The 23,163-nt window shown below is 62.9% G+C and overlaps 2 protein-coding genes across 2 annotated transcripts; one reads left to right on the forward strand and one right to left on the reverse strand.

Moving 5' to 3' along the window:
• Window positions 1-1,470: 1,470 nt before the first annotated feature.
• Window positions 1,471-2,272, forward strand: LOC117639672 (formin-like protein 5; the record flags this gene model as incomplete). The annotated part of the gene is made up of 1 exon (XM_034375547.1): window positions 1,471-2,272. A coding segment is annotated over exon 1 (621 nt), but the record flags the coding sequence as incomplete, so codon positions are not given.
• Window positions 2,273-3,487: 1,215 nt separating this feature from the next.
• Window positions 3,488-15,520, reverse strand: LOC117639559 (Down syndrome cell adhesion molecule-like protein Dscam2). Its single transcript, XM_034375352.1, has 23 exons — window positions 15,392-15,520; window positions 14,928-15,079; window positions 14,305-14,595; window positions 13,622-13,939; window positions 13,121-13,450; window positions 10,174-10,293; window positions 9,841-10,083; window positions 9,365-9,512; window positions 9,142-9,284; window positions 8,909-9,070; window positions 8,575-8,825; window positions 7,827-8,100; window positions 7,595-7,747; window positions 7,365-7,520; window positions 7,145-7,284; window positions 6,865-7,060; window positions 6,512-6,793; window positions 6,089-6,244; window positions 5,723-6,013; window positions 5,323-5,643; window positions 5,080-5,247; window positions 4,865-4,989; window positions 3,488-4,791 (listed from the first exon to the last, which is right to left on the reverse strand). Exons 2-23 carry the CDS (start codon window positions 15,052-15,054, stop codon window positions 4,477-4,479), a joined length of 4,710 nt encoding a protein of 1,569 aa, XP_034231243.1. The 5' UTR covers window positions 15,055-15,079; window positions 15,392-15,520; the 3' UTR covers window positions 3,488-4,476.
• Between the last annotated feature and the right edge of the window lie 7,643 nt (window positions 15,521-23,163).

Genomic DNA, 23,163 nt, shown 5'->3' on the forward strand with positions numbered 1-23,163 from the left:
GTTCGTCTCCGTTCGGAGGCCGCACCACGGTGCGCTCGCGCTGGCGTTTTCCTGGGTCAAGTTGAACGCTTGAAGCCCTTGAAGCCGGTACAGTGTACAGCATCGCTTGGCGTACTATCTCTTGCAGTGCACTCTGTCTTGCTGCTGCAGCGCTGCGTCGGGACAGCGACCACTGCAACGGGCTGCGCTGCAAGGAAAGAGTGAGCCCGGGCATCGCGCCGGCCGCGCCGAGCATGCCCGTGGGGGCGGCCCCGCAGCCCCCGCAGCCCCCGCAGACCGCGCACCAAGGCAGACAGGGCATCGGGGCGGTGCCCGTGACCACCACCACCACCACGACTACGACCACCACCACGACAACGAGCGCACCTCCCACCGTGGTCCCAGGGGAGCCCGTGTGCGCCTCATGGGAAGAGGACCTGTTCCTCTTCGACGACTCCTGCGACATGCAACTGTTCAACTGCATGACGGAACGCAGTGAGTACTTATGACCAGGCGGCCAAGGTAAGGTTAGGTAGGTTTTTCTTCTTTACTCCTTTTTCCTCCCTTCTGCTGTTCTTCTTTTCTCCCTTCCTCCCTGTCTTCTTTCCTAAACACTCTTGAACCTTTGATTTGAAATCTGGCCTAAGCACTTCCTAACAAAACAGCTTTGCATTAATGGACTTGGTAATTTGGATCTCGGCGGAGTATACTGATAAAACAAAGGTTCGACCATGGTTAGGGTAAATGAAGGGGTGACAGAGAGTGCGCGAATCACAGCCTGGGTGACGCCGTGTGTTGGACAGAGTACGTGCCGGTGTCGCCGGACTACTGCGAGACCGGAACCATGCCGACGCGAAGCACCCCCGCGCGGCCCAGCACCAGGCCGATGACCAGGCCGCCGCACCCGACGCACTGGCCGACCTGGAACCCCACCTGGAGCCCCACTCCGACACCGACTCCGACTACGCGCACCACCGGCTTCCCGTCCCTACCCACGTGGCCGCCTGGGTCCTCTGCGGCATCAACAACGCCACCGCCGCTGCCGCCCCCGCCTCCTCCTCCACCACCGCCGCCGCCACCACCACCACCGCCGCCACCGGTCACGCAAGCTACGAACAGGCCGACAACTCCCACAGAGTCCACGACAGAGCCGGAACCGGAAACAGTCCATCCGCTGACCTGGCCGCCCGGCACCACCACGACGTTCTGGCCGCCGTGGGCCTTGACCACGGAGCGCACCTGGGCGCCGTGGGAACCGCCGATCACGCAGCACACCTGGACGCCGTGGGAGCCGCCGACCAGCGTGTGGACCAGTCAGTGGACCAGCCACAGCGACGACGAGACCACCCCGATCAGCGAGCACCCCGCGCACACCATTGGCTCCGGAGGCACGTGGCCGGCCTGGCCGGACCCTCCCAACCCGCCAACGCCCCCCACGCTGCCGCCCTACCCGACGTGGCCACCCTGGCCGCCCCCACCCAGCCCGCCAACCTTCCCGCCGTGGCTGGTCAAACCCTGTCCACCCTGCCCTTGCACGTGTGGCTGCGATAGACCTAGGTCCAGTACCCCTCCGTCCCTGCCACCGCCTCCCCCGCCCCCTACCGTACACAGTCTGCCTCCACCACCTCCTCCACCAACCATAACACAGCCATCGCTGCCTCCACCACCTACCATGCAGCCATCGCTGCCTCCACCACCTCCTCCACCTACCATGGAGCCATCGCTGCCTCCACCACCTCCTCCACCTACCATGGAGCCATCGCTGCCTCCACCACCTCCTCCGCCTACCATGGAGCCATCGCTACCTCCGCCACCTCCTCCACCAACCATGCAGCCATCGCTGCCTCCACCACCTCCCCCACCTACCATGGAACCATCGCTGCCTCCACCTCCTCCTCCACCTACAATAGAGCCATCGCTGCCGCCGCCTCCTCCACCGCCTGTGATACACAGTCTGCCACCTCCACCACCGCCTCCTGTCATAGAACCATCTCTGCCTCCACCTCCTCCACCCCCTGTCATACAGCCGACGTTCCCCCCGCCCCCTCCACTACCTCCTATACCAAGTCTGCCCCCGCCACCTCCACCCCCTGTCATACACAGTCTGCCACCTCCACCACCGCCTCCTGTCGTAGAACCATCTCTGCCTCCACCTCCTCCACCCCCTATCATACCACCTACATTCCCCCCGCCCCCTCCACTTCCTCCTATACCAAGTCTACCCCCGCCACCTCCACCCCCTATCATACCAAGCCTGCCTCCGCCCCCGCCTCCCCCATCATACTACCATCATTACCCCCACCCCCTCCACCCCCCATCATACTACCATCGTTACCACCCCCACCCCCGCCACCTGCCATACTGCCATCTTTACCCCCGCCGCCCCCACCCCCTTCCGACACATTCCCGCCCCCGCCTCCACAAGACGACTCACAAGATCCAAACGAAGATCCGTTCGCGGCCCCGTTTGTGGCCCCATCAACGGAAGGTCAAGAAGCAGAACCCCCTGGTCCTCCGTCAACGCCGGAAGAAACTAAAGAGCCCACGACGGAAGGTGCCGAAGAGCCAGCCCCGCCGGAGACGCCGCCAGCGACAGAGGACCCGGACAGCCAGTTCATGGCCTACCCCCAGTTCCCCTACGGCATGCCGATGCCGTTCATGCCACCGCCACCAGCGCTTCCGCGGCCACCTGCCATGCCACCCATTCCAGCCATGCCGTCGGCCCCCAAGCTGCCCGCGCCGCAACCGCCGAAGCACACGCGGGCGCCGCCCCCGCCGCCCGCGCCGCCCACTACAGCCCCTCCCCCGCGGCCGCCAGCGTCCTACACGCCCTACCCGTACCCTTACCCATACCCCTTCCCCTACCCGCCGGGCCCCTACTTGTCGCTGCCGACGCCGCCGTTCGTGACCTACCCCAACATCCCCCACGTGACGCCGCCACCCATGCCGGCGGTGCCGCCGCTGCCGCCCCAGCCCACTGCCCGGCAGATCCGCCACCGACCGGCCACGACCACCAGGGCGCCGCGCTCCGCCAGGCCCGCCGTCGCCCAGGGCCACCACGCGCCCCCGGGCCGCCCCGTGCCGCCCGCCGCCGTGCCGCCGGTCCCGCCACCGCCGTTCCCGTACCCCTTCGGATACCCGCCGTACGTCACCTACCCGCCCTACATGTACATACCGTACACGATGGCGCCGGGGAGTGGCGGCCAGTTCCTGCGGGCGCTCCCGTACGCCGCGCCCTCGGCGAGCCCCGCCACCGCGCACCAGTACACCATGGCGACGGCCCCGCACTTCTACCCGCCGTACTACGCCAACCCTGTGTCCAACGTCATGCCCAAGGCCCTGAAGCAGAACCTGGTCTCAATGAAAGCGGAAGCGACGACGGACGCCGACGACGACTCGGACGAGGCCATGATGATCTTGTAGGCCACGCGGCGCCACGCGGTGCGGCTCTCTTTGGCCTTTGCCTAGCTGTCTACAGTAACACGTGCGCCATTCATTCGGAACGGAAAGACAAAAATGCAGCAACTTTCTCACCAAGTCGTTTTATTTAATCAATTTAAAAGCAACAATATTTTAACTAACTCATTTTGTAACAAACAATGTCATGATTATTCATAGATAGTACAATTTCTTTGTACAGAACAATATTTATAACATTTCTTTTTCATATAAATAAAAATCTCACGATGCTGTTCAGATGAACATGTGTAGGCACATTTTAAGTGGTTTAAATATCATCTTTAACCCACTTTCTTAACCTAGCCTTTTAAAATAAGCAGTCTTTTGTACTGGCATCAATGCAAGGGACACAGTGAGCTGAACTCAATCAAACATTTGGTGAAATCCTGATCATCTGCTTTCAGGGATCGACACCCAACAAATGTAAATGATAAACAGTTTAACAGATAAGATAAAACTCTCTTTGATAGCTCACGCCTCATTTGTATACCTATTTGGGCACAATTAAGGTACAAATATAAACAGATACTTTAGAAGTCTCTTGGCAAATAGTAACTTTTACCAGAACTTTAACACACTCAGTCAGATAAGATTTAATCCTCAGATCCTGAGGGGTACATACGTAAGTTAGACAACGAGACAGAATTCCATTTAAAATCTGCACGCCAATAATAACGCTCAGTGGCCACAGGGATATTTGAACCTGGGCCCTGGAGTACATAAATATAAAAGTCCATACATACCAACGCGGTCGAGCGCCCAGTGGCACTTGAGTCATTTCGGAAGTCAGCGGCCGTTGGGCATAAGGGCGTAAGTCACATGGGAAACCCTTTGAAAATAGGTTGTTCTGTCCGATGACCACTTAAAAGCATGAGTACTCTCAACAGCCACTGGCGTTGAAAACGCGTTATCGACGGAATGCTTGAGTCAAATTTCTCCTCGAGGAGAGGGTCATTCTTTGGCATTGGACTAGACGTGCTGGCCGGAACACCGCCGGCCGCTTCAGAGGCGACGCGAGCTACTCACTTCCACAGTGGATCAGGGGCGTGGCAGGTACGGCCGGCCGCGGAGGGGGAGGGGGAGCTGCCCCGGGGGACTCCAGTCCTTGTGCTGCCGCTGCTGCAACTGCTGCTGCAGCTGGTGCAGGTGCGGCGGGAAGGGCTGATGCAGCTGGAAGTGGTAGGCGTGCTCGTCCAGCTGGTTGGACGACTCGGTGCGACTCGACGTGCCCGGCTCCGTGTCCGAACGGTCCGACTCGGAGCCGTAGCTCTCGTACTCCTCGGGCGGACAGCTGCGGCTGCCCTTCCTGGAGGACGAGCGCGTCGGCCTGCAGTACTCGCTCTGCTTGGAGCCCTGCGGCACACAGACACATCACCGAGGTGCTCGCGTTTCCGAAAAACTCAAACGTCCTCGGAGGGGAACTCACCCTCCGCACGGGGGACGACAGCGGCTCGCCCATGCGCTCCCGGTACGTGAAGGTCTGCAGCTTGGTGGCCTCGGCGCTGCCGGCGACCTGGAAGGTGGCGTACGGCCGGATGTCGTCCGAGTACTCTGCGGGTGACCGAAACGCAGGGCGGGTCAGGCAGGCGGGGCTCGTCCGCTTCAAGGTGGTGGTGGCGGCGGTGGCGGGCGCCCACTCACCTGGAATGCACTCCAGGGTGGCGGGCGAGGGCGGCAGCTTGCGCAGCGTCGCGTAGTACTGCTCCCTCCTGGCCAGGTTGTGCTTGTTGTCCTGCGTGGCCGTCTGGCCGGCCACCACGCCGCCCAGGACGCTGTTGACCGGCGACGTGCCCGCGCCGGCCGCGCGCGCTGCGGCAGGAAAGGGAGGGTCAGAAGGACGCCGTCGACGAGCAGGGACTGCATGACCACCATCGCGAGGCTTACTCTTTCGCAGGCACAGCAGCAGCGCGAGGAAGCTGAGCACGAGCGCGGCCACGGACACGCTCGTCAGGGCCACCATCTTGACGTCCTGGTGGAAGGGCGGGAGCGGCCGCTGGTCCGTGGTGGTGGCCACGTGCGCGGGGCCCTGCCCCGCGCCCACGCGGCCCACCGCGCCGCCGCCGCCGTTGGTGTCCAGGGTGGCCGCCAGGTACTCGGCCTGCGTGGAGCCCGCCTCGTTGTGGGCCGTGACGCGCAGCCGGTACTCCGTGGCGGGCGTGAGCGCGCTCACCTGGTAGGGGCTGCCGGGCGCGATGTTGTTCGACACTGCAACGAGAGAGGGAGGCTCAGAAGGCGGTGCGCGCGCGGTACGTCCAGGTACGTCCAGGAGCAGCACAACACTGACCGACGGTCCAGCCGTCGGGCCGCTGGCCGGCCGGCGCGAACTCCACCACAAAGTAGAGCAGCGGGCAGCCGCCGTCCGGCCACTCGTCAAGGCGCAGCAGCAGCGCCGTCACGTTGGGCTTGACGAGGGCCTGCGGCCCCGAGGCCGGCGCCTTGGCCGGCACGCCGCCCTTGGTGCGCAGGTCCAGCGTGGCGCTGGCGGGGCCCGAGCCCACGCGGTTCCACGCCGTCACGTACACGTGGTACAGCGTGCCGCAACGCAGCCCCGACAGCGTGTGCGTGTTCCACGTCCCTGCGGGCAGAGCGGCGACACTGTGAAAACAAGCAGTCTTCGGTTGCATTACCTCCACTGTCTGGCTAGCCGTACCGTCGACGCGGTGCTCCTCCCACTCGCCGTGCTCCGCCTTGTAGTGCAGCGCGAAGCCCCTGACGGGCGAGCCGCCGTCGTCGCCCAGCTTCCACTGCAGCTGCAGCGTGTGCTGGGAGTTGCCCGTCGACAGCAGCAGGGGCAAGTGCGGCGGCACTGCAACACAAGGCCGTCAGCTCGCCGCCACCGACACACAGTGGGCCAGAATACCGGCGGAGGTTGCCGAAATCCCGGACGCGTTTTGAGTTGACATCACTAAAGGATTGCTCTCCGAACGAGGAATCCATAGGTAGGGTCACGCGTTCGGTTAAAGTCCTGTTTAGCGACTCTGGAGCTCAAAACGCGTCTACAGTTTTGGCCGCCTGCGCCGGTCTTCTGGCCCACTTTGCGACACTCCCCTCGCCTCCCATCCTCCATCCTCACCGTGCACGATGAGCTGGTACACGATGTGGTCGCGGCCGAACTTGTTCCACACGACGCACTTGTAGTCGCCCTGGTCGTTGCGCTGCGCCGAGTTGATGGTGAGCGCGCCGTCGCCGTCCTTGTTGGCCAGGATCATCCTGGGCGGCACGGCGACGAGGGGGGCGTCGCCCAGCAGCCACTCGCGGGACAGCGGCGGCTGCCCGACGGCCTGGCAGCCGAGCCGCACCAGGCTCTTCCACGTCACCACGCGCACGCCGCCGAAGGCCATGATGGCCGCGGACACTGTGGAAGCAAGGTGCGCGTCAGTGGACGCCCTCAACGAGCAGAGAGGAACCCTGGGCAAGGCAGCCTACCGTTGGGGCTGGGACCGAGGGTCACCACGGCGCTGCTCTGGCCCTCGCCGACGCGCGTGTGGGCCGTCACCCAGAACTCGTAGTTGTGCTTCTTGCGCATGCCGTTGAGGCGGAACTGCAGCAGGCTGGTGGACGCCGAGGACGACGACGGTGACTCGACGGGCGGCGCGGGCACGGGGTTGTTGCGGGCCTCCACCTGATGGCGGTCAGAAAGCGAAGGTCGGATAATGACATGACTCATGTTAATAGGCTTCGTAGGCGCGGCGCGGGCTGCACTCACCTGTCGCCCCCCCTCCAGGTCCCTGACGTACACACTGTACTTGGTGAGCTGGCCGTTGGGGTGCGCGGGCGGCAGCCAGGTCACCATGGCGGTGTCCGGGGCCATGAGCATCGCCTTGATGCCGCCAGGCTGGCCCGGGACTGCAACAAGAAGGGCAAGGTCCAGGTAGTCGCGGTTCCAAAGCCTGGCACTGGATGAGAACCTTTCCGCCAAAACTTACCGTCCTCTTTCGTTCTACAGAAGATAGGGGCAGACACATTGCCATCGCCGACTCGAGTGAAAGCCAAGACCTGAATGCTGTAGTTGGTGTACTTAAACAAGCCGTGAAGTGTGGAGCTCAACTCGGTGGTCATCTTGTTCTGCACCTCGGCCACGTCTGCGACACCAACAACAAAGTTGTACTTTTTTATCCGCGTAAAACAAAAATGCTTGAACTGTGTTCGAACGCACCCTGCTGGCCTGGGACTTGGACCGGTTGGTAGAGCAGCCTGTAGCCCTGGATGACGCCGTGCACCAGCATCTCCGGGGGAGGCTGCCAGTGTACGCGCAGGGACTCCGGGGACTCCGGCGAGCAGTGCGCGTCCCGCGGCGCCGCCTCTGGGACTGGAACATGAACACCGGAAGCGGAAATGAGTCTCCCTTTCCAGCACGACTTTGTTTCCGGCTTCACGTCGGCACCCACCGTCCTCCAGTGTCTGCGCCACCACCTCGGTGGACAGCGGCCCCGCGCCCTTGGGGTTGTAGGCCTGCACCACCACGCCGTACTGCCGGTACTTGCTGAGCCCCGCCAGGACGGTGGTCTCCTGTCTGCTGCCGCCGCCGCTCCACGGCACCGTCGTGAAGTTGTACTGCCGCTTGCCCTCCGGGTCGCGGCCCAGCTCGCGGTGCCCGACGTAGTGGCCGAGCAGCGGGCCGTGCCACGACTCGGGCGCCGGCGCCTCCCACTTGACCGTCAGCTGCAACGCACGGAGACACACGATGTTACGCCCCAGTGGGCCAGAAGACCAGCGCAGGCAGCCAAACCTCTAGACGCGTTTTGAGCTCCAGAGTTGCTACATGGAACTCGAACCGGCCGCATGACCCCACCAACGGATTGCTCTCCGAACGAGGGATCCATTGGTGGAGTCACACGTTCGGTTTGAGCTCCTTTCAGCGACTCTGGAGCTCGAAACGCGTCTGGAGCTTTGGCCGCCTGCGCCAGTCGGCCCACTGTGCGCCAAGGGTTACCGCCGAGCGCCTGCGAAGCACGGGGTAGGCCGTGCCGCCGAACAGGCGTGCGCCGAGGGCTGCCGCGCGCGGCCGTCAGTACCATTACCATTACGGGCTAGACCACACATGATCGTATGCGGTTTCTGGCCCGACACAAGGTCGCCTGCACTGCAAAACGAGACGTGGTCGTCCTTACTAGGGTGACAAGGCGCCTGCCTCACCTGCGTGGATGACGACGCCTCGACGGCGAGGTGCGTGGGCGCGGCGGCGGGTGGCTCCTCGTCCGTGCGCAGCGGCAGTCGCTTGGACGCCGGGCCCTGCCCCAGCGAGTTCTCCGCCACCACCGTCACCACGTACAGCGAGGCGGGCCGCAGCGCCGACAGCTGCGCGCTCTGCAGCGGGGCGTCCACCACCACCTCCGTGGTCGAGCCGCCCTCCGGGATGTTGTCCTCCCAGGCGTCTACGTCGTCCCCTGCGTCATCCAAGAGGTTCTCCATCAATAAATGCTCTCGGAATCTCGCAAAAAGGAATGCTCTTAAACGAGGATGGACGTACCCGCGGGCCGCGAGCCCTGGTGGTCTTGGTTCGGCACGAGCCTGTACCGCACCAAGTAGCGCGTGATGATGCTGTTGCCGTCCTGGGGCGGCGCCCACGCCACCGTCGCCGTCCTGCTGGACTGCTCCACCAGGCGAAGGTTGGCCACCGCGCTCGGCGAGTCTGCCAATTCAATGTTTCAATTCTCGCAGAACAAGGAACAACAGGGATTGGCTGCCCATTCGACGCCCTACCTTGCACCAGCAGGCTGATCTGCGTCTGGTCGTGGCCGTACTGGTTCTTGCCGAAGCACGTGTACAGCCCGCCGTCCTCCGTCTGCAGGCCCTGCACCTGCAGCTCGGAGCGCAGCCCGTTGGACAGCGACGCGTTGCGGATGCTGCGGTCAACAACAACAACATTGCCGGTGTCATTCCTTGTTGTTGATGTTGGCGCGGGCACACACTGTATGACGCCCACCTGAAGCGGCCGCGGTCCTCGATGGGGGCGCCGGCCACGCGCCAGGTGAGGGTGATGGGCAGGTCCCCCAGGGCCGTGCAGCTCAGCGTCACCGTCTGTCCGCGCCGGGCCAGTTCTTTCCGGGATCGCGCGCCGAAGTGCACGGGCGCTGCGGCACGCCGATGACGTCAGCGTCAAGGCCACCGTTCGGGTGTGACACGCGGCGGGTCACCAACGCACAGTCGCACAGTGGGTCCGAAGACCGGTGGCGGCGGCCAAAATTCTAGCCGCGTTTAGAGCCGCAGAGTTTCTAAACAGGACTCGAACCGAACGAGTGACCCGAGCAATAGATTGCTCTCTGGACGAGGAATCCGTTGGTGGGGTCACACGCTCGGTTCGAGTCCCATTCAGCGACTCTGGAGCTCAAAACGCGTCAAGACTTCTGGCTTCCTCCGCCGGTCTTCTAGCAAATCCGCTGTGCGACGGGGGATACTCACAGTGCACCGTGAGGGTGACCACGGCGCTGACGCCCACCCCGATGCCGTTGCTCGCCTCGCAGAGGTAGCGGCCGCCGTCGGTCTGCAGCACGCGCTCCAAGACGAGGGACCCGTTGGCCAGCACGGCCATGCCCCTCGGGGGGCCGCCCTCCAGGCCGTCCAGGCCGTCGCCGCGCCCCGTGCCCATCACGGCGCGGGGCAGCTCCGTGCCCACCACGTCCTGGTACTGGCCGGGGTCGTTGGCTGCAAAAGCGAAGAGCGCGGGTTCAAACACCACCACCGCCACCCACTTATTTAAAAAAAATTCTTGACTCTGCTGTCCTGGGCACTGACCTGCCGCCTTCTTCCACGTGACGCTGGGCTGCGGGAAGCCTTCCACCTGGCAGTCCAGGACGGCGGACTGGCCGAGCCTGGTCTCCCTGTCCGAGGGCACCACGACCCACGTGGGGGGCACTGCAAAACCCAGCACGCCGTCAGCGAAACCCCGCGGTGGAACTAAGGTCTGCGCGCTTTTCTACTGGTATTTGGATCCTCGCGGCGGAAATTAGTTAAGTCCCGATGATTGTGTCTTATTTAGGTCGCTTGGCGACTTTACACCGATACACCGGTAATGAGGGCCGAGAGCGAAGCGGACTCATTGCGGCCAACCAGTGATTTGGCATCTCCACCCCAAAAAAAGCCGTTCCTTGATCCGAGTAAGTCAATAAAAGTCAATAAGCCAATCAACTGAGTCAATTTCCTTGGTTCAAGAAGCGGCTCTCTAGGGTGTCGAGGGTGGCTTTTAGGGTGGCATAGCGGGTTCGGGGCTCGAACAACACCGAAGCAGCCCAACTTCGGCTAGTTTGCATCGCAGCTTTGCCAGACTTGGCCGGGCTTTGGCCAGGCTTTGCCAGGCCCGAAGGACGGGAGTTTGAGAGGCGGGCGTCAGAAAGCGGAGTGCAAGGCCAGGACATGCTAAAGAGCGCAGGCCATGCGAGCGGAGCGGCGAGGCCGTTCAACAGCAGTGGACGCAACCACCGTCCAGATTCCGAGAGTCGTTTTCGTCGCTCTGCCTCTCTCGCACCTGTAAGAAACGACCCATGAATGCGAGGGAGACAGAGCGACGAAAGCGACCCCTCAAAATCAGTCTGCAGCTGGTCGAAAAAAAATTGAGGAGCAGAGGCGTGCAGGCGAAGCTTGCGGCAGCCACACTCGATTCGGCCGACAGGGCACCTGGAGACTGGTTCGCTCAGCCACTCTCGCACTCATGGGAAGCCCCGTATAGGTGAGAGAGAGACAAAGCGACAAAACCGGCTCCATGAATCAGTCCGCTGGAAGGCGCGCCAGGCCGGCCGGTCTACTCAAAACTGCAGTTCAAACCATGCGAGAACGTAAAGGACAAAAGCAACCGTTACCTGCACGTTAGCGTTCGGAAGAGACGGAAGCAAGTTACGCACGTCAACCGCGAGTCTTCCAGGGCGGTGATGGAGGCGGTTCGGCGAAGCCTTGCGAGAGCCTTGGCGAGCCCGACGAGGGGGCGTCCACGAATTACGTATAACACACTGCCACGTAATTTGTGGACAGCCCCCCAAAGGGGAGCGGCCGCGCTAGCACAACAATGACCGTCGTTGGAAACAAGTTGTTTTTGTTTGTGCTTTTGCAACTTGGCGGCTTCGCAGCCGCTTCCCTCGGCTCGCGGCGGAAGAGGCAGTACAGGGCGCCAAGGCCAAGGGCAGACAAGGGCAGGGCCGGCAGGGCAGTGAGGAAGGGCAAAGGGGCTGTCCACATTCCACTTTCGACTCGTTTTTGACGCTTCCTTGTCGTTGTCGGCGAGTTCGGCCCATTCGTGCCCTACAAGCTGAAGCGGGCCGGGGTCCTCTCGCGGCCCTGAGGCCTGGCTGGAGAGACTGGCGGCAGTGGCGATGGGCCAGAGGACCGGCGCAGGCGGCCAAAACTCTAGACGCGTTTCGAGCTCCAGATTCGCTAAATGGGACTCGAACCGAACGTGTGACCCCACCAATGGATTCCTCGTTCGAAGAGCAATCCATTGGTGGGGTCACACGTTCGGTTCGAGTCCCACTTAGCGACTCTGGAGCTCAAAACGCGTCCCGGATTTCGGCCGCCTCCACCGGTCTTCTGGCCCACTGTGCGCCTCGCGCCAGTCTTCCCGCCAGGCCCTCTGGGTGCACATGCAGCAGCACTCCAACGCACTAAGCTCTCTGCCAGCGGCTGCATGGCCACACGCCACCGCCGCCCCGCACTCCGGGGAGGCGGTGGCTCGTATCATGCCAAGCAAGCCGGCATGGCCAGTGCCCCGTGGACAGCCCCCTTCAAGAGTCCTTGTGAGTGGTAGTCGAGAGAGAGAGAGAGAGAGAGAGAGAGAGAGAGAGAGAGAGAGAGAGAGAGAGAGAGAGAGAGAGAGGAGAAAGAGAGAGAGAGCCAAGCTGCGGAGTTGTCCCGGAAACGGAACCCGGCCGCGTAGCGTGGAACGGACGAGCGCGACGCCGCCTGCCTGCAGAGGCGCAAGTGGGATTCCGAACAGTGCTTTCGTCGCTCTGTCTCTCTCGCACCCCCACCGAAACGCCCCTCGAGTGCGAGAGAGACAGAGCGACGAAAGCGCTGTTCGGAATCAGCATGCCGGCCGTCGGCGCCGCGAACCTTGCTCGTTGGCCGTTCCGCACGCGGTTCTATTTAGTCTGTCAGTGTGTGCGTGTGTGTGTCTGTGTGATACTCGCAAGAAGTCGGAGTGAGAGAGTGAGAGGACACAGAGGGAGGAACAAAAGCGCTGCTCGCTACAGTGTGAGTCTGAGTAATCTAATTAAGCTTCCATTTCCAACAGGGTGGGTTCGAGACGTGAAGAGTATGTAAAGCAGAGCTGCAGAACAGGGCGACAAAAACGACATCCCTGGGCATACTCGTTCGTGGACCCCCAAGCCTGGCCCAGGCCCGCAGCGGATTCTTTTGTTGAACAAACATCGCTTTTGGGGTCCTGCTGAGCTCATATGCTGCCGGGGTGAAGAGGCTTTGACTTTTGGTGCCCACCAAGTGTGACCCACGATTTAAAAAAAAAACGCGTCAGGATTCTCTGCCTCAGTTAACCCATGCGGCCGCGACAACACATCACAACGCTTGTCAGATTCAGATTAAGATTTACTAACTGTGGCCAATCACACTCGGTGCGCACAAGCCCAGTGAAGGTACCTTGTGAAAAGGGGGGGATGGGGAAGTAAAACAATTGATAAAATCGTCGCGGTTCCTCATCGAATGGCATCCTCCCGGAGCGCGACCGCGAGCTACTTACCCGTGACGATGAGAGGCGCCGTGAAGCTGGTCGTCTTGGCGGGGTTCCTCGCGAGGCAGGTGTAGTTGCCCGAGTGCCTAGAGCCTACACTAGGGATAGCGAGCACACTGGAGAACTCCTCCAGGTCCCTACTGACGCTCACGTCGTGGCCTCGCGCATGCGCCGCTTGGGAGGAGGGAGAGGAGGGGAGGAGAGGAAGGGGGAGGGGGCGGCCGTCCTTGAGCCACGAGATGCTGACGGGCGGGTCCCCGCGCTTGACGCTGCACGTCACCCGGGCCCGCTCGCCCGCCGACAGCTCCCCGAACGAGAAGGGACTGATGGCCGGCGGCACTGCAAACCAGCGGGACAAAAAAAACGACTGAGACACGCGGCCGCGACCCGGGGCCGCGGGGCCGCGGGGGCGGCGCGGCGCGGCGGCGGCAACAGGTGCCGGCAGCCGCCTCTTCGGCAGGCGCCCGCCCCGCCGCGCCGCCGCAGCCCCGGCCGGCCCGGCCACTGTACCGTTGACGTCCAGCTGCGCCGAGTGCGCGGCCAGGGCCACGGGGTTCCTCGCCACGCAGGTGTAGTTGCCGCCCAGCGGCCGCGACAGCGCGCCGATGGACAGCACGCTGGTGAACTGGTCCAGGCTGCGCACCACCACGCCCGTCGCCGTCGCCGCGCCCGACGACGCCGTGGCCTCGGACGACGACAGCAGGCGGCCGTCCTTGAGCCAGTGGATCTCCAGCGGCGGGTCGCCCTTGCCCACCACGCACTGCACGCCCACGCGCTCGCCCAGGTGCAGGTCGGCGCGGAAGCTAAACGGGGTGATCTTGGGCGGCACTGCAACAGGACCCTCTCTCAGCCTCCCTGCCGCCGCCACCGCGGACACGCCGCGGACACGCCGTGGCCCCGGGCCGCGAGGCAGGCAGGGCAGGGCGGAGGACAACAACACGACAACACACACAGCGCAGCAAGTCCGCAAGCTGAGAACAAATCTGATTACCAACATGATAACACTAAAGCAAATCCCGGCGCGAGCGCCCGACCAACGCGGGGTAGGCCACACGGCCGACAGCGCTGCGCTACGGGTCGGCCGGGCCACCCGGCGCTCCACTGGAAAACAAAGTGTAGGCCACACGGCCGGCAACACTGCGCAACGGGTCCGGGCCCCACACTGGAAAAACAAACACGCGTCGGACACCAACCCATGACGCTGACGTGCGCGCTGGACGAGGCGGAGCGGCCCTGCTTGTTGGTGACGGTGCAGCGGTAGTGGCCGCCGTCGCCGTCCGCGCCCGACTGCACCTTCTGCACCACCAGGGTGCCGTTGGGGAAGACGACGTGGCGCCGCATGGTGGGCAGCGCGCGCTCGCCCGAAGGCCCGTCGCGGAACCAGCGGATCTCGTCGATGGGGTAGCCCGCCGCCGGGCAGCTGATGGAGAGCGTCTCGCCGGCCACGGCCGAGATCTCCCCCATGGGCCGCGTCTGCGGCGGGCCTGTTCGCCGAGCAACAAAACCCGGTTGAGTAAAATTGAAAAAGTAGTTGGAGTTGAACCCGTGCTCCGGAGCCCGCGAGTGCACAGTGGATTTGCCAGAAGACCAGTGGAGTGGAGGCGGCAAAAATTGTAGACGCGTTTAGAGCTCAAGAGTCGCTAAACAGGACTCGATCCGAACGTGTGACCCCACCAATGGATTGCTCTCCGAACGAGGAATCCATTCATGGGGTCACACGTCCTGTTCGAGTCCCACGTAGCGACTCTGGAGCTCAAAACGCGTCTAGAATTTGGCCGCCTCCACCGGTCTTCTGGCAAATCCACTGTGTGCTTACCGTACACGTTGAGCTGCGCCTGGTGGTGCACCTCCCCGACGCGGTTGGCCGCCGTGCAGCGGTACGTGCCGCCGTCCTCGACGCGCACGCCCGTGATGTTGACGTGGCTGATGACGTTGCCGTGCATCGGCACGTACTGCCCGATCACGAACCTGACCAACAACAACATAAACAAGAGTCAGACGGCGGCGCGCCAAGCCTTGCGGCGCGGGGCAGTTCGGGGCACAGTGGGCCAGAAGACCGGTGGAGGCGGCCAAAACTCTAGACGTGTTTTGAGCTCCAGAGTCGCTAAAGGAGCCTCGAACCGAACGTGTGACCCCACCAATGGATTCCGCGTTCGGAGAGCAATCCATTGGTGGGGTCACACGTTCGGTCCGAGTGCCATTTAGCGACTCTGGAGTTCAAAACGCGTCTAGAGTTTTGGCCGCCTCCACCGGTCTTCTGGCCCACTGTGCGGGGCCCACCTGTCGGCCTGCGGCAACGGGAAGCCGTCCAGAGTCCAGCGGATGTTGGGCGTCGGGTTGCCGGAGGCGATGCACTTGAGAGACACGGAGATGCCGGGCTGGATGGTCTGTCGGATGAAGCCGCTCACGAGTTGCGGCGGCGTGTCTGGAACGGAACACAGTCAGTTTGCGGTGGCGCCGCCATTCTGCGAACAGTGTGCCGCCCTGCGAATAGAGCGGCCGCCGTGCGAATAGAGGGGCCGCCCTGCGAATAGGACGCGCCCGACCGGAGGGGCGCCGAGTCAAATTGACACAAGTCGAAGCGATTCAATTGACAGCACGACACCCTGGGAGTCCTTCCCTTTCTCGGCGCGTGTGTGCTCTGGAGGGGCCAAGGGGGGCAAGGGGGCGGGGGCAAATATTGAATTAAGGGTGGCGGGGCACAGACTGCTACATGTTGCCGAGCGACGGCACGACGGCGTCCCTGTGCTGCCGTCGGCTGCCGTCGGCTGGCCTGCTCACCCCCGAGCCGGAGCTCCGCGGCGGCGTGCACGCTCTCCTGGTCGTTCTTGACGAAGCACTGGTACACGCCCTGGTCCTCGCGGCTCACCGACGGGATCCTCAGCACCGGGCTGCCCACCTGGCCCGCCTCCAGGATCACTCGTGCGGACGGCGCCTGAAAAAGCAAGCAACAACCCCGTTACTGGTGCCCTTGAAGCGGAATCGGGAAAGGATTAGCTGCGCACAGTGGGCCAGAAGACCGGTGGATGCGGTCAGAAATCCCGGACGCGTTTTGAGCTCCAGAGTCGCTAAATGGGACTCGAACCGAACGTGTGACCCCACCAATGGAGTGCTCTTCGAACGAGGAATCTATTCGTGGGGTCACGCGCCCGGTTCGAGTCCTGTTTAGCGACTCTGGAGCTCAAAACGCGTCAAGAGTTTTGGCCGCCTGCGCCGGTCAAAGTGAGCTTCTCACCTGGCCGTCCTTGGTCCAGTACACGTGGGTGATGGGGCTGCCGCCCGGCGTGCACGTCAGCGTGGCGGCCTGGCCCAGGGCGGCCGTCACCTGCGTCGGCGCGATCCTGGCCGACAGCGGCGACCACACCACCAGCACGGCGTCCAGGCGCGCGGTGCCCAGCGCGTTGGTGGCCACGCACGTGTAGCGGCCCGAGTCCTGGGCGCGCGCGCGCGGCAGCACCAGCAGCGGTCCCGCCACGTAGTGGTTCTCGTCCTCCACCAGCGGCACGCCCTTCGCCTCCCACCTGCAAAGCACGCCGTCAACGCCGTCAAGCACGTCAGCCCTCTGGAAGGAACTGAAACTGACGGCTTGGCGCCTACGTAACCCACCCCCAGTGGAACACTTTCCGAGCGGCGGGTGCCGCGGCTCTGTCCTTCTCGCGCCCTCGCGGGGCGCCCAGTGAGTGCGAGAGAGAGGGAGCGCTCGCGCTCGGAGTCAGTGGCGCCGCCGCCCTTTCCGCTGCCCCGCTGGGCCAGCATGGAGCTTGCAGAGCCAGCCGAGGCAGCCGGGCCCGTAATTTCTAATGGCCTTATTTTCAAGCGCGAGGCCTGCCTGGAGTTGCCTGGAGTTGCCTGGAGCCGCCTGGAGCCGCCAGGCGTTGCCGGCATCACTGGTCCTCTGGGTCGCACCGCTGCGCCTCCTCGTCAGACCCGCCCCGCCCCACAGTGGGCCAGAAGACCGGTGGAGGCGGCCAAAACTCTAGACGCGTTTTGAGCTCCAGAGTCGCTAAATGGGACTCGAACCGAACGTGTGACCCCACCAATGGATTCCTCGTTCGCAGAGCAATCCATTGGTGGGGTCACACGTTCGGTTCGAGTACCATTGAGCGACGCTGGAGCTCAAAACGCGTCTAGAGTTTTGGCCGCCTCCACCGGTCTTCTGGCCCACTGTGTGTCCCGCCCCGCGCCCAGCTGCAGCGCCAATATCATCATCATCACCCCGACCGGCCGGCCTAAGTGCCCAGGGCAGTGTTCCGCCGAGTAAAAACGCGCGCGGTGCCTCGCAGGCTGATTCCGCACGGCGTGCCGTCGCTCCGTCTCTCTCGCACTCGCGCAAGGGCCCGTGAGTGCGAGAGAGACAGGGAGCATTGCTACACGTCCCGGCGGCCCACGCATTAGCCGCGAACAAAAGCAAGGCGCGCGCCTCACGCGAAGGGCCCGAAGGGGTTCGACAATAACAGTTAAAAGAGGAAAACCAACAGAAGCGCGGGGGAACGCGGCTGGCAAAAGGTGGGGCTCGTGGGACTCGAACCCCGGAGCACCGATTCGGGGAGCGGCGCTCTGAACCGCTCGGCCACGGGACGTCACTCCAGCAGACGGCAACGGCTCTATTCAAGTACGAAAGCAGCGTGCTGTTTCGGTTTCCAACCCCCGAAACTCGTTACACCATGCCACGAAATGCGCTTCGTTGGCTCCGTCCCGCTCCGTCTCTCTCGCACCGTTACGGGAGGCGCCACGAGTGCGAGAGAGGCAGACAGCACACTGTTAATGGGACACGGCACCGTCCCACGGGCACGGGTGTAAAACACTGCATGCAGCGAGCGGCGAGGAAAGGGAGGCTGCAAGATTATCCTGGCTATGGGGCCCAGGCCATGGGGCCCAGGCCGGGCCAGCAGCGGGCCCCGCTGGGAGCCCTGTCTGAGGGCCCCCTCTCTCTCACACACACTCTGCCTGCCTGCGTCCCGGGGGCCCCACTCAACTTCATTATTACCAACCTTAGCACCATGCAGCCCCCTTGCCTCCCCCCCCCCCCCAACCAAGCGCCGTCTGGTCGCGTAAAGTTTGGCATTAGGAAATAATACGCGCAAGTATACGACTGAGATAAGGCTTGTATTATGGAAGCCGACCCTCCTGCAGCGACCTGGATAAGCCCTATCGAGGACTGGACCGGCACACCAGTAACCGGCGGGCCAGTCCAGTCCCGGACTTCAAAATTACATCACAGCCTTTTCTCGTACTCTTCGTGAAGTCACAATCACCAAAAAGAAGTCCACTTTTTCTCTCTTTCCTGGGAAAATTAAATTGAGGAAATGTTTTTTCTCTCTCTCTTCTTCTTTCAGCGTTTGCAATCGCGTGCGCACCAACGTGGATCTCCTCTCTTCCTTGGGCGTTCCTATCAGCGGCTTCTGATCGCGCCTCTGTATAATAACGGGTGCAGCTTCGCTCCGAGCGAGCGAGATTGAGAGAGGGCGAGAGAGAGAGAGAGAGAGAGAGAGAGAGAGAGAGAGAGAGAGAGAGAGAGAGAGAGAGAGAGAGACACACACACACACACACTGAGGGGGCGGGAAAGCCAGCGTCAGCGTTTTGCACGGTCCCCGAGGGGGTCACTGTTCACTCATTGCCGCGCTGCTCGGCGGCGGGGCGTGGCGGGGTGGGGCGGGGCCACCCCGATAAGACACGGCCTCAAGACACTGCCGTCACCAATTTTTCTGCCGCGGTGGTGTGGTGCTGCCGCGTTTAGCCGTGATAAACCTGCTGGAGGCGTGACGGACGAAAAACGGCCAAAAAAATTGGAAAGGAAAGACGAGAAAAGCGGACTAGCCGGCCGCCGGGCCTTCTCGCATATACGAATAAATGTTCCGCCGCCGCACCCCGCCCCGCCCCGCCCCGCCACGCCCCGCCCCGCCCCACCACGCCCCACCCCGCCCCGCCACGCACGGAGCGCGTATGAGCGCAATTCAGAATATCACTATGCAAATGCGCGGGCGGTGCGGGCGGTGCGGGTCGGCCCTGAAAGCGCTAATCCCCTGGGAGTCCGCAGCGCCCTCTCCGCCGGCACCCCCCCCCCTCCCCCTTCCTTTTTCCACTGCCAGTGCCGGGCCCGGGAACAGGGGCGGACAAACACTTCGAATAGTGCAGTGGGATGAAAGGTGCATGCACTTCGCGAGAGGAGGGAAAACGGGGGAAGCGAGAGGCGCGGCCGACGCCGGGACTCGAACCCGGAACCCTGGCGTAGGAGGGTTTTCTGCTCCCTGCGTTCAGGAGCCTCCCACTACACTTTCCACAGGGACAAAGCCCACTACTCAGCCAGCCCCTGAAAATGCAGTAATTTTGAAAAATGTCTCTTCAAAGGCTTTTGTTACCCCCACGCCAAAAAACAAAAATAAATATTTAAAAATAAATCATCGATCGGCTTTGTCTCCGTCGACACTCGCGCTGCAGCGTGATTCCGCGCCGTTCTCTGTCTTGCTCTGTCTCTCTCGCACCCCCGCGGAACGCCCAAGAGAGAGCGAGAGAGACTCACCTGCACTCGGGCGGCGGGTTGCCCTGCGGCGTGCACGGCAGGACGACCACCTCGTCGCGCCGCGCCTCCATCGACACGCTGCGCTCGACCATCGCCGGCGGGGACTTGGAGCGGGGCTCTGCAAACAACAACAACAACAACAACATTAATCACTCCGCAAACAACAACAAGGGGCCGCGAGACGAAGGCCTGCTCGACGCGTAGATCGCGCAGTTTGGGAAGAGGGCGGCGAGAAAAGGCTAGACGACGCAGCGGGCGTAGTCCCGTCTCTCTCTCACTCACGGCGACTCCTATGGGTGAGAGAGAGAGAGAGAGAGAGAGAGAGAGAGAGAGAGAGAGAGAGAGAGAGAGAGAGAGAGAGAGAGAGAGAGAGAGAGAGAGAGAGAGAGAGAGAGAGAGGCCGGACGAAGACAGGGCGCGGTCTGTCTTCGTCCGGCCTCTCTCTCTCTCTCTCTCTCTCTCTCTCTCTCTCTCTCTCTCTCTCGTCGCCCCTGATAACGGGAAGTAATAAAAGAGGCGCACATTGAAACGGAAACGCGAGTTAGTTGGGGCTCTCGGCCGCCAGTGGGCCGGGGCTGCCAGGGGGCGGGCTAGGCGGGCCTGGGGGTAAGGGTGGAGCGAGGTCGCGTCAAGGGCCATCTCATGCACCTCGCGCGGGCTAGGGCGGCTAGGTCGGCGGGCGTCACGTGGGCCACGTCCGTTCCAGGCAAAGGCTCACTTCCACACCGAGCCCCCTCCTCCCCCCTCCCCCGCGAGGTTTGCCCCCACCTGGGGAAATAGCGACAAGAAAATTGGCCGCACCACGCCGAGCCGGGTAGTAGGCCCAAGACGACGTGCAGGAGGCAGCAGCCTGACTCCGAGAGTCGCTCTCGTCGCTCTGTCTCTCGCGCACCTACAAGGGACTCCCCGTGAGTGCGAGAGAGACGGCGCGACCAAAACGGCTCTCGGAATCAGTCTGCTGCGAGGCACTGCGAGGCACTGCGAGGCGGGGTGCGATGAAAGTGCGAAGGCAGGACGCTCGTCCGTCAGCGACAGGCGGGCCTTGGGCGGGCAGGGCAGCCTCGCAGCAAGGCGGCTCAACGCGCTGCACCGCCGCCTGCTGCCGCGCGGCGCAGCGCGTCATTGCCAACGACCACCCTCCTGGGTTCAACTCCCACCCCCGCCGGATTTTCCTGCTCGCATAATTTTTTCGCACTAGATTTTTTTTGTCGGCTCGGGTCGGTCGGTAGTGCGAAGCGCGCAAGCCTTGCGCACTGGCTGGTCCGGCTGGTCCGACTGGTGTGCGCATTATGCACAGAGGGCTGCCAGCTCGGCTGCCTGCTCTCTGCCTGCCCGCTGCCGGCGCCTGGTTTGTCATTAACGCAATTGTTGGGCGGCAGTGCAGGCCGCGCCGTCCGGGCCGGTGCTGCCGGGTCGCCAATTTAGGGAATATGATGACCGAAACGGTCTCTCTCTCTCTCTCTCTCTCTCTCTCTCTCTCTCTCTCTCTCTCTCTCTCTCACACACTCGTCACAGCTTTAACCCGCTAATAACAACCCGTTGACTGCCTAAACACTACCCGGCCTAACGAGACCGCTATGCACAGCGCTGCACTAGGCTGCACTGCATCACCGGGTCAAAGGCGCGCTGTCTCTCTCTCTCTCTCTCCCTCGCACTCATGGGGCGTCCCGTAGGGGTGCGAGCGAGACGGAGCGACGAGGCCACTGTTCGGAACGCTCTGCTGCATTGTGCCACTCCGCGCTCCGCAAATCGCTCCCTCTCTCTGTCTCCCTCGCACTCATGGCGCGTTCCGCGGGGGTGCGAGCGAGACGGACACTCCGCGCTCCGCAAATTGTTGCCCCCCCCCCGTCGCTGTCCGAGGCCTAGAAGGCCCGTGGCCGCCGGCCCGGCAGGCAGCCCCGCAGAGCGGAGCAAAAAGGGGGCAGAGCAGACCGGGGAATAAAAATAAAAATGCAGACCGACGAATTGCAAAACGATATCGGCGAGGCCGAGGCCGGCGCAGACGGCTGGCTAGGCTGGCTACGCAGTGTAGCAGTCGGAAATTCACTTCCGTGCTCCCCCCCCACCCCCCTTCCACCTGGCCCCGGCCTCACGCCGCCGCCCCTGGCTCACAATTTACCAGTAGCGTGAATGTACCGCAGCCCTTTCGGAATCCCACGGCAGTGTGAAAATCCCCACAGCAGCCTTAAGGCGCTCTCGCGGGCTCGACCCGTGGTCGATCCGTCTCGAGCGCGGCGCTAATTGATGGATTGAAGGGACCGCGCGGCTGCGGTGCAGACTGATTCCGAGAGTCGTTTTCGTCGCGCTGTCTCACTCGCACCAACAAGGGACGCGGCGTGAGTGCGAGAGAGACAGAGCGACGACTCTCGGAATGAGTCTGCCGCTGTCGAGAACAGCGGGCCGGCTGGCGCTAGCTGGCGCGGCCGGCGACGCGGCCCAGTGAACCGCGAGCCGGGCTCGGCCGGAACCCCCTCACGCGGTCAGCACCCTCGCTCGGGAGGTGGACATCGACACCATAATGCTTCTCAAGGCTGGCCGCCGTCCGACGGACAACGCCTGGCGACGCGGAAGAAGCGAAAAAAAAACCCCAACAACAACAAAACAACAGCACAAAACCGAAAAAACTGCTCACGCCGGAGTATGACTTGTGCTCGCTCGCTGTACATTGAGACTGACTGTTGTGTGTCGCACTACACTGCACAATCCCCCCCCCCCGGTCCACAGCCATCAGGCTGTCTGTGCTGTTCACACGGGGCGTGGGTAGCACAACGGTGCTGGCGGCTTAAAGCCTGACAGAAAAAGCTGCACCACTCTCACGCCGCACACACACACACACACACACACACACACACACACACACACACATCACAGACGCACAAAAAATACATTCACATCACGCTGACGCGCACAAAATTGGGGTAGCGCGAAGACAGTGCAGCTCGGTGGACCTTTGCAGTGGTGTAGGTTCACGCCGAAGAGAGTCAAAAGCGCCGCGGTGGGGCGTCCTTCTTAATTAATGCAGCGCTCGACAAAAAGCGCTTTCGCCCGGCCTTTTCTTTCTTTTTTTTTCGCTTCAAACTTTGGCGATGGGCGATTACTCGTCCTCGATGACGCCCAACTTCACCTGGCGCGGCTCGGCGCGGCTCGGCCTGCTCAAGGCGCCTCCCCCGCCCCCTTTTTCCCACCCGGCCGTGCCGTGGTTGGATTGCGGGAAAGATAGCGGCAGTACGCCAGAAACGACAAGCTGCGTTTTCCCCGGCGGAGCAGAGGCAGTAAGCGGGCGGCAGACTGATTCCGAGAGTCGTTTTCGTCGCTCTGTCTCTCCGGCACTCATGGGGGCGTCCCGTATGGGTGCGAGAGAGACAGAGCGACGACTCTCGGAATCGGTCTGCAGAACAGCGCTGCCGGAATCTTGACGCTCTTACGTTTGCGATCGGTCGGAGGGGCACTGTAGCGTGCGTAAGGGAGATTCAGTGCGCCGCTCGGCTGCACTCTCGCAAGAGCGGTCCCGCCTCGCATGGCGACATGACCG

The sequence above is a fragment of the Thrips palmi genome, unplaced genomic scaffold (genome assembly GCF_012932325.1).
Source record: "Thrips palmi isolate BJ-2018 unplaced genomic scaffold, TpBJ-2018v1 HiC_scaffold_11, whole genome shotgun sequence".
In the NCBI taxonomy this organism is placed as follows: Eukaryota; Metazoa; Arthropoda; class Insecta; order Thysanoptera; family Thripidae; genus Thrips; species Thrips palmi.